Raw genomic sequence first — 13,610 nt, forward strand, 5'->3', positions numbered from 1 at the left:
TGTTTTTAGGCTTCTGAAATTCCCACCTTTTTTTTTCTTTTTAGCTAAACCACAGCACCAGTAAATTACTCACATGTACTGAGAGTTAGATTTTAATTAAATTGTATCTTTCTGCCTTCAGCACTACATAATACTTCATCATCATACAGAATAAAACATTTCTTGGAGAACGTTGTGTAACTTCTCTGTTGCAGAGCCACATGCGCTCCTGTGGGAAACAGGCTGGATTTCAGAAGTTCACAAAGTATTTGGAAATTTGGAGAATGATGGCTTGAGTGGGGGAAAAAAAAAGCAACTCGCAAAACACTAAACTTAACTTTTTGACTTTTCCCGGCAAACTTAAAACAATAAAATGCAGAAACAGATTTCATCTGCAATATGCCTGCATCTGACTCTAGGTGTGAAGTCTTGTGTCACACCCTCTTGACTGAAATGGGAAAAGCTTTACCTTCCAAGCAGTCCAACACACTTGAAACCTGGCTGTGCTGCCAAGTCTGTAACTGTGAATTTCAACATAGCAGGTGCTGAGATATTGTTTTCAGGTTCTTGCTTTTTCACTAAGTTCATCTGAGCATCTCTACAAAAATAAAAGTCTACTTGAACATCTGTAACCTATACACATCATTAATTGAAATAATGTCAGTGGTTCAGAATCCACCTCCACGTTGTAGCATTTGAGCAACAGAGAGAGACACTAGATAATTCTCCTGGAAAGACAGCAACAGTGTCTTTCTACGCCAAGGAATCCAGGCTTGACAGAAACACTCAGCTCTTATGCTTCAGTCCAAAACCTTGGGGTTTTTTTCCTAATTGGTGTCTTGATTTTTATTTGATTTGCTTGCTTTAACAGCGATACAGTTACATAAAGGCAGTGGTCATGGCTGCTTTTTGAGAGACCTCTAATGCTGCCAGATATGCAATATTAAAATTACTGTAATCCAACTTTTTTTAATTGTTAAATCTTATCTTCAGATGCAAGTACAGAAGGCCCCAGTAGCTGTTCGCAATCCAGATGCAGCCTCAGGACAATGGCTAGAAAGAATTATAAACATTAAGGAGATGGGGATAAGTGAAGAATGTAGATTGTTACCTCAAAAATAATAGCAGCACTCTCCCCCCAGCAGACGAAAAGGTGCAATTTTGAAACCATGTAAGTTGGCTCCAAAGGGCTGCTATTTTCAGGACTTCACCATGACCAGCAGAGTTATTTACGTGAAACCTCCTGGTTTCCACTGATTTATCAAGGCTGGGAGAGGATAGGCACACACTTTCAGTTTTCAGCACATTTATTTAGGAAGTAGCACTTCTGTTTACATTAGTTTTAAGAACTTTCATCCTTTAGAAACTAAATGAAGTATTTACATGTTTATTTTTCCATGATCTGGTATATAACATCTGATATTTTTTGTTTTCTTTTAAATCAGCAGCAATTAAACCAGCTTCAGGTTTCATAAGAAGGCTCTTAGTTTTGGACATTTTATCTGATAAACCGACAAGAAAACAGCAAGAACAGGACAAATTCAACATTTTATTGAGAAGCTAAAGCTATGTGACTGCTCGTCATGCTTTTTTACATTGCTTAAATGTAATCATTGTGTTTAACATTTCAGAAAACATTCTTAAAAGAACAATGAAACAAAAATGCTTCAAACCAAGAAGATAAAAGAACTAACCCCATCCCAGACTGGAATTGTCCCATGTATTTAACAGGGGTGAGGTTTAGTGTTTTGTCTCCACCTTTGGTTTTTGTCACTTTAATCTGTATTTCTGAAAAATACTGACTAGCCCTTCACATGAATACAGATTTGAATCATGTGGCAAAAACAGTTTCTGTATTTCCAGTCCCTTTGATAGGTGTGTGGGTATTAGATAAAGTACTTTCTTCCCTGCTTCTAATGGTATAAAACCTGCAGGACCAAGAGGCTACACCCCTAGCACCTTAAAATACACCTTTATTAACCAACTACAAAGAACGTTAATAACCTTTATTCTCAAAGCCATGTCTCTGAAATAGGGTTTTAATTCCGTCTTGTGAGAGCAAGGAAAGTCCGACACCAAACCAAGGTTGATCACCATTGTTTCCAGACATCATGTCAAGAACTTGCAAATCAAAAGATCAAACTCTGAAGAACCCACAGTGTTCAGCCATTACATTTAATCCACTGAAGGAGTGTATACCTTGCCAATTATTGCCAAACTCAGGAGGTAGTTATTGACAAAGTAAACAGTTTCCACGCTAAGACAGTTAATTATTTACATGAGAAGCAGGAAAACCACAATACACATTTCCCCATACTTCAGAAGATGATTTTGTATTTGCAGAAGTGGCAGCTGAGCTTCCCTCATCCTGTGGAACTATAGTTACAATTTAAAAAAAAAAATATTAAAAGAATATTTAAAGAAAAATTTCTAAAAGGAAGTAACTGATCAATTAGTCATCTCTTAGGATGACCAGCAGATCACCCTAAGCATGAAAATTCACATAGGTGAGTAAAGCATCATCCTTCAACCCTAAATAGCAGCTCAAGAGAACCAACAACAGAATTAGCAACTGCCTCTTATTAGGACAATGACTGAGAGAACTACTTGCATTCTCTACCTGCTTGCTACTTTTCATTCCTTTTTTGGTATCTGGTATAAGTCCCCACCACCAAAAACATTATGAAAGCTTGAGACCACCACAGACAATGAGTGAAGATCTGAAACCTACAACAGCACTTGTCACCTCCTGAAGCTGCCACACACAGAAGCATCACTAAAGCAAGCACCTGAACAGCTATGTAGTAGTGTCTTAGGCACAACCGTGCATTACCCATGTTTTGGCAGGAAAACACTGTAAGAATCCAGGGCACAAACATTCCCCACAGGTGGTTAAGGAAGCTCTAGGGAGAATGCTGCTTTCTATACCACTTGCAGAACACACGTCTGTTGAATTTGCCAGCATTTTCGAAGTGCAAAGTCCTTATATTTCGCAAGATGGACTTGGCAGCAGTGCCAACCACTACTAAAAAGCACTTGTTTAGAATAGAAAAAATACTGTTCTACACCAGAAGGTAAGGTTAATTGTCCAAGCTAAAAAATAAACCCTATCATTTTAAAAACATTTGAGAAGATCTAACAATTAAATCAACAACGCCTCTAATTGGTGTAGTGACAAATACCTTCTCAGCTCAGAGATCCCATTCTCAATTTTAAACTGCTACTATCACATTTACTATCTACGTGAATTAAGTTGCAGGGCCACATTCAACAAAACTGTTCTAGTGACTGACTTTCTGAAGAAGGGTAAGACATCTCAGGGGCAGAATGCCTGTTTCTAATACAGTGAACTCTGTAAAGTCTAAGAAACTATCAGGACAGGGAGACTTATATGTGCATAAATATCCTAGTTTAAGGCTTATCTTTAATATTGTGTTGTTTTTGTCTTAGCCACAAGGAGAGAACATGTACAGGTTCTGTGTACTGTACAGAAAAGTCAACATTAGTAAAGGGAACATCATTAACACATGACGGTCTCATTTTAAGGAGAAAGAGCATCAAGCAGTGCTTGACTTTCTCACCCCTCCCCCCCATTCAAAAGCAGCAATCCCCTGCCTGAGAAGACATTGTTCTTCCAACATGTAGAAAGATAAAAGGTGTGTTTCCTGCTTAACAAAAAGGAGCAAAAATGTAATAAGGTTGTCAGAAGAACAGAGGGCTTGGGTGTTTTTTTTCTCCCTCCAGCAACTGCTACACTTTAAGTCAGTAAAACACACTTGCAGAGGGCCAGATATGCTGCTTCCTAATAATCTCAAAAAAGTGGGTCAAATCACTCATTCACTAGCAGTGGGCAAATTCATTAAAAAAAAAAAAAAAGGCAGTTTAGAGAGCTAATGTAACACGAATCTTTGCAAAGGTTAAAAGCATCCAAGCTGCTGTCCTGCTTATCCTATCCCAATTCAAGATACTGTATTAGAATATAATCTGATTTTATGGCAAATACAGTTGCTAAGCTCTATACAAAATACCATTGATTTGGAAAATACAGGTATTTGGGGGTTTTTACTGGGGGGTGCTGGCTTGCTTTTGGTTTGCTGTTTTTCCCAGATGTGCTTTTATACACAATTAATCAAACACACAGATGAAATAACTGAGCTGGAACACACTCTGTACCTATAAAACAAGAAACCAGAAGATGTGAGATAATGCCTTAAGAGGACCAGAATTAGGTTCAAAAAACACTATGCAGAAAATAGTGTAAGACATTCTAGGGAGATTTATGAACCAAACAGCACTTTGTCATAGGCTAAAAATCCAGCAGCTGTTGGGCAGGCTGATGCTGCAAAACAAGACTAAGTTCTTACTGGTGTGTTCTAGGAAGTCATTTATAGAGCTGTAGCTCATCCATTATCCAGAGAACAATCAGGGCAGAATAGATAACCAAAAAGCAGTGGTGCCAGTCACACAGAAACTCTCGACTTGAACTGGTTGTACAAACAAGTGAAAGGGTTAGTCCCTTTTCTTTCTGAAGTAGCAGCTCAGCCTTCTGACCCTTTGTGCTGCATACTGGTGGTGTATTAGCAGATGGGAACTTCTACCTCTACGTTTCAGGTAGCATGTATTTGAAATAAAACAGTAATGTTCACGCTTGGCACTAAGAAGTCTATGACAAATACAGATCAAGTCAGACAGGAAACTTTAACAACAGAGGTCTACTGAAGGCAGGGAACTGAACTAAGGGAAAGCAAGCAATACATGAGATCTAAGGAACTGAAATATTTTAGCATCTCTCCCTTCTCCAGGAAAGTGATTCATGGGAGCAGAAGTCACATTTTTCATTTACATCAGGCATTTAAGAGTCATACCCTTAGAAAGCTAAATGTGGTTTGGTTTGACTATTTCAAAAGGCATACTAGTGTAACACAATCTTATTTAACTGCTTTTAATTTTATGATAAGTTAAAGCATCTCTGGTTCAAAAAAACAATCCCAAACATATTGCATCTGTGTGTCTCAAGTTCGACACAGTTTCTGCTACTTAGTACCCAATACTACACAGACAGCATAGAGTCCTCTCTGGGTATCACTGTACTTATAATACATCTATCAGCTAGGGCTTTTTTAAATATATATATAATATATTATTTAGAGTCAGCATTCAGGTGAGTAGTCCCAGAAATCTTTGACTTACTCCTACCAATAAAAAATAAGTTAGAAGAAAAATTAAGAACAAAATCTTATGTTAAGACTAAAAGCAAACAAAGTTTATAACTCAGTTTAGTTAAAAAAACTGTAAACAATATACATTTTTGTAATACCACCAAGTCAGGAGCATTGCCTTTAAAAAAACAAACAAAAAAACCCCACAGACATGCTTTAACAAGGAACTAGTGTTCTGCCTTGCAAACATCTGTGTTTGATCCATGTAGAATTTGTAAACAAGATGTCAGGCCTTTAGAAGTAAAGGCAAAGATGTTTTCCTTTATTACAGCATTTAAAGGCTATCACTTAAGGGTTTTTAATAGCTTGTCATTTATATAGTAAAAAGAAGTACTGTACAAAGATGCAGTTTCTTTTTAAAAAGGCAGATCAGTTGAGTGTTTCATACTTTAATATATAAACCAAAACATATGAAAGCTATAAAACATTAATGTGTGCCATATATTAAACATGTAGCCTCGTATTTTAATGCTTACGTGTGTAGATTAAAAAAAATTATCACAATGGAAATTTTACTTTCAATTATCATAAACAGAGCAAAATACAGAGTAGGAACATGTAGTTTCTTAAACTGCACAAGTAGCATCACTTACTCCTTCTAACATCAGCTGGGCTCCAAGTTGCACACCATATGCGTAAGCTAACATTCTACCAATGGAAACATTACAAAATGCATTAAGAGAAAATACTGCCAGTAAATGAATGTCCTAGTCAATTTCTTTTATTTAGTAATTTATTTTTTAAAAACAGTTGGAATTGGTTTATAGGGGGTTGGGATTTTTTTTTTTTTTGCTGTTCTGCTATCAATGATCTTCTTTAAAACTGTTCTGTGAACAGTACAGTCACATTACAACTGAACAAAAAGACAAATAATAACAGACCAGCTGCTTTTTACATTTTAATAATTGTAATCCCCCAATGCTGTTCTTCCTCTCTGCATCGGGAAATCGGTTTATTTGGCACATTAAGGATAAAAAAGTCAAAAACTGAACCAAAGTTTACAAACCTCCAATTGTAATTTAGTAGTTACCAGGAAGATAACCAGACATCAATGTCATAGCAAAATTAAAAACAAAGAAACACACACAACATAAAGAAAAGGTCTTCCAATGATCAATATCATCAGAGCCCTCTAGCCGAAACGAAGTACATATATTATTGTTCAAACCATAATTGGATTGCTAGGAATCTTATCTCAAGTCCTATTGTGCTCTTACTTACAGTGTGTAAATCCTCACTAAATGGCAAGGAGAGACTTTGATGAACACATTTCACATTGTATATTTTTTTCTTAATCTCACGTTTTAACACAGATACTTAAAAATCTGTGAAGTCCTGTAAACTCTGGCTGCTTTCCAGTAGCCTGTACCAATTGCTCCTTAGGCAGCACTTGATAGCACTTCAAGTAGTGTTTCACACTGTAGTATCTCCAAAGTCCTTGTTCCAGCGAATATATGCTTCCAGGGTCTGAGGGCTCAAACTGCGCTTTATCTTCTTCAAAGACTCAGTGAAATCTGACAATTTGATATTTCTCATCTAAACAGAAAGACATCAGGATCAAAAGCGGTTTGTTTATGTGCTTCAGTTAATTCAGAAAACACTTCAGTATTCACTTTCAACTTAGCATATTCTACAAGAGCCTCATCTTGATATAAGAAAGAAAGAACTGTTTTACAGTGAGAACAGTCATTCACTGGAACAGCCTCCCCACGGATGTGGTAGAAGTTTATGTGACTGGGTAAGGTGCTAGATTGTTTCATCTGGGCTCCCTTCCCCAGGAAAGTTTGGACCAGATAATCTTTCAAGGTCCCTTCCAACCAGGGCTGTTTTATGATTCTATGAGCTGATGCAAGAATCTTCTAATTTAAGACTATTGGTATTTACCGTTTTTAATAAACCAACATTTGGTAATCATAAGGTCTGCCTTGTTATTAAATAGCCCACAAGAGTGTATTACTACTTCCAGTTTCACTAGATGGCGCAGGCTGGTGTGTGTGAACGCACAGACCTGAGCAAAAGGCAAGCCACGGGATTTAACGTGTTTATGGCACACCTCTGCATACCAGGAGAGGAAGGCACAGAAACTTCCCACACTTAGCACAGGTGTATTCAGACCATAATGTGCTGTCAGCCAAGTCATCCCGATTATCTAACCTCTCTGATTCAACACCTGCCTTTCAGTTGTTTACTGAGGACATGACTACAAGCAGACCTCTGCCATTTAGAGAAACATCCAGACTTGATAAGAGATAACCAAAGTGTGTGGAACAAGCGGTCTCATTATTAAAGGGGGACAAACATTACAACTGGAGAAGATTCCCCAAGTTTCTTTGGAACTAATGTTTAGAGGCTATGGGGGTAAACTTGCATTCACAACAATCATCGCAGATGTTCTCATCTTCCTGCAACAAATCCTTTCAGCTTATCATAGCCTTAGCCATGATCTCAGGCTAAACACAGAAAGCAACAGAGGAATTGAGTTTTGCTTCATTTTCCGTAAGTAACTGGTTTGCACACACATTTGAATAGAAACTTTTATATGCTGGACCAACTCTTCCTTTTCTTTTGATGTTTACAGATGCAATATGTGGTGAGTAACTTTTTTTTTTTACTTTATAATGGACCATGTGCATGAATGTAAGCGTTATACATACAAACAAACAAACTTGTTTTAAAATCCCTCAGAGGTCCTCCCTAGGATGACTTGTTTCATGGAAAGATGGGACAGGAGTAGAAATAAATAATTTGACATAATATTTTTGGGAACATTTTGGGGGAGTAACACTGCAGGAAAATAAAACCCAGGCCTCTAACTGAAACAACAGGACAGTCAGCTGAAACCAAGAACAGTGAAGACTTATTACACTTAAGCTCGACAACCAACAAACTACACAAAGAACCTCAGGCATCTGAGGACATGCTTTCTTCTCAATCACTATTTGTAAATAATTTTCTTCCATGAAGAAGTAATCAAAATGGGTAATACTCCCCCAAAATTATGCTAGGTGTTTTGTATGATACTAAGTGTAAATAAAGGGTGACCATGCAGTCTATTTAAAGAGGAAAACACAATTGCTAGAACAGCATACCTCACTGGCAGACATGTTCTTCACCTGTTCTGGCTTTAATTCTGTAAAAATAAAGGAAGATCCATGAATTTCACAGAAAAAACATTCATTACTTCTGACAACTACAGCATGATAAAAGCCTTTTTATTCTGAAAAAACCCACAGCTAAAAGTTATACCTCTCTGTCTCAACATAATCTGTACAGAATGATACATGGTGTTTTTACCACCTCTTCCATTCATTAGCTCCTCAATCAGGGCACCAAGGAGTGCTTCTTGCTCCATGCAGTACTGGTGGGATCTAATAATTCCTGTATCCTTCACCACTTTTTTTTTTTTTTTTTACTTGCAATACTGTATCAACATATTACATATCAACATATTACAGCAAACTTCTAGTTCTGAGGGTGCAAGAAAAGAAGCATCTAGGCAGGATCAGCAAGGCTGACATTAAAAAAAAATAAACAAATTCTTTTATATAGAAGACAGGAGGAGGTGGAAGAAATAGACTGCACAATACTTCATGGTCTCTTCTCAAAATGGACTTGCATGTGAAGTGATTTGTCAGCAAAGTAAAGCCTGCATACCTACATGTATACATTATTCAACCACTCTAAATAAATATATTCAAACTCTTAGGAGACACGATGTCTCTTGTGAGAGCTACTTAATGCAATTCTGTTTCCCTGTTTTTAGACAAGATTTTGGAAAATGTGCCTTACAATCTCAAGAGCAGAAATTAAGTGGGTAAAAAAACATTACTTTCCAGCAGCTGCTTTCAAAGTGATAGTGCACTGGCAAAACTGCATGCTATAGGATTTTTGACTCAATTGAAAAAAGTAATAAAACAAACACACCCACAAAACATGCCCAGACCTCTCCTCCCCATAAAACATTTAAGAGAGTTGCAGCAACTTTTATTTACATGCAACAGAGATACTACAGAACACTTCTGCTCTACCTGCCTTAAGTACCTTTCTGTCAAGTAAGACAATATATCTGCAAACAGAAAACTAGCATAAAGTCTTCACAATCTTTTCTTCACAAAATCCCACTGCTGCTTTCCACTGAAAAAAATCAGCCCGTTCAGATGCAGACGCAGGACACATAATCACTGGCCAGCAAAACAGAACAAAGAGGTAGGGTGGGGAGTGGAAAAAAGCAATGACTTTGCATTAAAATTGTGGGGTTTTAAAGTTGGAATTGTCAGAGGAAGAACAAATATAGGTAAAACTCTACCTGAGTCTAAATTGTCATCTGGATCACAACTCAACATAAAGAAGATTTTAAAAGAAAAAAGCTATACCATTCAAACCATATAAAAAACCCCCCCACAACCCGAACCACAAAATTGCTTCTGTTTCAGTATCTCCTTCCTTCAGATTTGAGAGAGATCAGCCCACTTTATAAAGACAAGTAATGCAGTCAGAGATTGCTAATCAAGTAATACTTTAGATACAACAGAATGGACACCAGCCTAGGAAGGATACACTAATTAAAAAAACTATAAATCTGTGAAAAACACTTCACCCTGCTTTCCTCATGACACGAAAAAGTGTCTACTTCACATGGTGAGGTAATGAGGGGTTTTGGGTAAGCGAAATCTTATAAAAGACGCTATTACAAGGAACTGACCAAAATCCAATCAAAAAAGCTTAATTTCAGAGGTTTGAGAATTATAAATATGCAGGAAAATGTAATATCTCTACTATCAAGAGCACAGAGTCTTTTTCAAAACCTAAATAAAAAGCTACACAGCTTACCTCGAATAGGGCCCAGCGCTGCATCCTTTGCTAATGCAGTTAAATCACTTCCGGAATATCCATCTGTCATTCTTTGTCAAAGGAAAAAGTGTGGGAAAGGAGGAAGAAAAGCAAACAAAACTGCTTTAAACCATATGATTTTAACTGCATATGATTAAAAGTTTACTTCATCAGAAGAAATATTATTTCTATGTTGTTTTTCAAGTTTAATAAATCAGAAGTGCATTCAAAGTAAGTGATCTGTATTTAAGTCTTTCCCAGATATTCAAGTCAAAAGTAACATTCTAGGAAAAGCAAAAAGACAGCAGCCAACTTGGATTTGTAGGTGACAACTAATCTCAAGCATGTTTCCTATTCCTGTTATGAGATCAATATAAACCCCAAAACTCAACTGTCCCATATTCTTTCAACCCGATCAATACCAAGAGAATCCAATCCCAGAAATTTACTGTGATGTGATCACATGACCAGTTTTCCAAATAAAACTGTGTACTTCTAGTTGACATCAGAGCCAGCCAAAGGGCAAAAGCAGGCATTGCTAAAACACTAACAGTAGTGTTTGGTTTTGAACATAAGTGATAGTTTTACAGTATGCTGCTAAGGGAAAGCCACAGCAGCAGTTGGCCAGTGGACTCCAGAGATTACAAAATTCTAGTAATTCAGAAGAGAAAATACAGATCTGAAAAGCAGCACCACTTTGCTCAGCAAGTGACAGTACAGCCAGCACTATTTCTGGTGGAAGACTTTTTTCAGTTTTGAAGGCTTAGTAACAGACAGACTATACTCTCAAAGTACCAAGCAAACTTCTCAACTCTAGAAATTCAGAGTCTGCATTTTAGTAAAGAACTGAAACGGTCTCCTATAGTTTACACATGGAAAACCATCTCTAGCACAGCTGACTCATCAACTGATTCCAACATCAAAGCCTAAGCCTGGAATTGTTCATGACCAAAAACCAACTGAAGGACTAGAGGTGGCTGCAACGGCCTGAGCCACAGCCTCTGTGGTTATCTGCAGAAGCCTGAACACTTCACACATTTAGATTCAAATAAGAATTATCATTCAGCTTGGAAGTGAAATACAGTGGACAGGTCCTTATTCAGAAAGAATCCAGTGTCTTGTACAGACTTCCCATTGACTTGGGAAATAATATAGTGTAAACATGCAGGTGTTCTTTAGGTGGACTGAAAGGAAGATAAATTGTCATAAGTACTGGGGTTTGTCTGTTTGACTGGCAGACATACAGACCATCCAAATCCTCTGAACCACAAGGCAGGGGGGTGGAGGAAGGGGAAATCAAACACAGGACCCAATCTCTATGGTACCTTTACTGTAATTTGACTCAATTTCCAAGTTAGCCAATGTGCAGATTAAGGGTCTCCACTGAATGAGAAAGCCACAAATACATACTGCTAATGTAAGTGAGAAGAAGTAGTAAGGGTTACCTAAAGAAATTTTTTTTTAAAACCAAACCACCCAGCTGGTAGAGCAGTGACTAGCTGTAGAAACAACAGCTTCATAGCTCAGTCTTCTGGAGATCATTTATTCTGTTATACTTTTTCTATAAAGTAGCAGAGGAGCAAATGAACACAAAACCATGAAGAAGGTTAATTAGCTATCTTTTTTGAAACAAAGAAAGATGGCAGATAAAAAAGGCAGAACCCTCAACTTTTATATTTTCTCTAAACCTTTTAAACAGAAGTGGACTTCAGTTGCATTTGCAATTTTGTTCATAAACTTGCAGTTAGAATCCAAGATACTGTCTTTATTCTCCATTTAGCTTTTACTGCAGCATAAATAAGCCTGAGCTAGCATCCTTCAAGTACAGAGAAAATTTATTCAAATTTTTGCACTGTTGTTAACACTAAGAGGCTCACAAATGCTACATCCAAGACTATACTGACCTCCTGTGTACCACTATAAACAAAAACAGAGACTGAAGTACATAAAAAATATGCAAGTGGATCTCTCATGCTCTAATTTCATTCCTTCGTGCCCTAGGAGCTCTACCTGCTTTTTTGTCTAACTTCTTTCACATCTGTTACATTTAATTGCTGAGGATGACAAACAGCAAGACAGTGTCAGTCTTGGTGATGAAAAACACAAACCAACTTAGTTTCACAGGAGGAAGGGCACTTAACCCACATTTTCCCAATCAAATATGAAATTTAAAAGAATACAAAATTATCCAGGGCTTGCTCTGCTATAGTGATAATACCTTCAACAAATCTAGCAATGGATGAGCTAAGAAAAGTTGCTTATGATTTGAAATGCATTCTGAGTGGAAAACTGGTACCACCTTTTTGCATAAGGGAAGAGAGCTGGACTGCCTGGGGGATGGGTGGAGAGAAGCATTTCCCTCCCTCCTCCTCTTCCAAAAATCATGAAATTGGTTCACAGCAAGTGTTGTCACTATCTGATTATTTACATTAGTTACATTTGGAACGAATAAAGCTGGTTGAATGAATGCAGTAGTTGAGTACATATGTTAATAGTTACAAAAATACTTACCTAGCTAGTTGTGCCAACTCTTTTTGGGTCAGTGGACTTCCTTGCTTGCTTAGAAGATTTTTTAACAAAATTAATCTTGTCTGAAAAGAACACACACTTGTAAGATGTAAAACTAATTTTCACGGTACATTTAAAATTCTGTTGCAACAACAAAACAACGTGTTTGTCAGGTTAGCTTTTGTGCTTTGCTAGTTTAAACTTGCCTATAGTGCTTTTGTGATTAGACTGTACGCTGACAGAGACAGATTTGGTAATCTCTGTCAAACTACTTCAAGAATAATACATTTGAATCTTCATCACAAACTTTAATCTGCTGTTGAGCTGACAAACATTACTTTAAGAATGCTACTTTCATCTTTTGCAATAAACACTTCTCCAGCCAACTAAATGTGCTCCTGCAAGCCCCTACTTCAGACTTGTCCATGCCTGCCAGCATGTAAGGAAACCTCCCTAGCCAAGAAAACTGAGTAGCTACTACCAGGTTTGCTACTAGCATGAACAAAAAAAAAAAAAAAAAAAAAGGCAAAAACTTAAGAGTCTTGCCAGAGTTAAAGCACGAGGGATACAGCCAAGCTGGGCCAGAAGTTAACTCACAGAATTGTAATAATTGACTTGGCAAGTTAAGAATAGCCTATTGCATACATTTAATACTTTTTTAAACAAAATTGATCTTAAAATAAAGAAAATGCATGGAAATCAATACTCACTTCCTCATTTGGTAAAGACACATATACCCGTTTGGTGAAGCGTCTAGAATAAAAAAGACATCTATAGATATGTACACATTTTTATAACTTTTAAGCACATACAGAACTTATACCTGGTTCAGTAAATGTCAAAATTTCACTTATATCAACAAATTCTGGGAGTAGAACTACAGATTTAAAAAAAAAAAACCAACAAACCAAACAAACCCAAACAAACATGCATGGTGCCACCTTACTCCTCCCAGAGAGGAAACACTCTACAGGTAGAAATACCACTGACTACCAGCAACAGAAGCATCTCTTCATGGTACACAAAAAGCCTTTGGAATCATTACACATGTATTTTATTTGTTCAGACAGTGCT

The 13,610-nt window shown here is 37.2% G+C and overlaps 1 protein-coding gene across 5 annotated transcripts in view; it reads right to left on the reverse strand.

The window, feature by feature from the left end:
* Positions 1 to 1,508: 1,508 nt before the first annotated feature.
* SPAST (spastin) overlaps positions 1,509 to 13,610 on the reverse strand; it is a 37,608-nt gene continuing 25,506 nt past the window's right edge. For all 5 annotated transcript variants that reach the window (XM_051615818.1, XM_051615820.1, XM_051615822.1 and 2 more), the window contains 5 exons: positions 13,247 to 13,289; positions 12,540 to 12,619; positions 10,029 to 10,099; positions 8,288 to 8,328; positions 1,509 to 6,734 (listed from right to left, as the gene is read on the reverse strand). In XM_051615818.1, coding sequence (XP_051471778.1) covers positions 6,612 to 6,734; positions 8,288 to 8,328; positions 10,029 to 10,099; positions 12,540 to 12,619; positions 13,247 to 13,289 — 358 coding nt within the window. In that variant the 3' untranslated portion in view covers positions 1,509 to 6,611. The remainder of the gene's footprint in view (positions 6,735 to 8,287; positions 8,329 to 10,028; positions 10,100 to 12,539; positions 12,620 to 13,246; positions 13,290 to 13,610) is intronic.

Source organism: Apus apus, chromosome 3, assembly GCF_020740795.1.
Source record: "Apus apus isolate bApuApu2 chromosome 3, bApuApu2.pri.cur, whole genome shotgun sequence".
Taxonomy (NCBI): Eukaryota; Metazoa; Chordata; class Aves; order Apodiformes; family Apodidae; genus Apus; species Apus apus.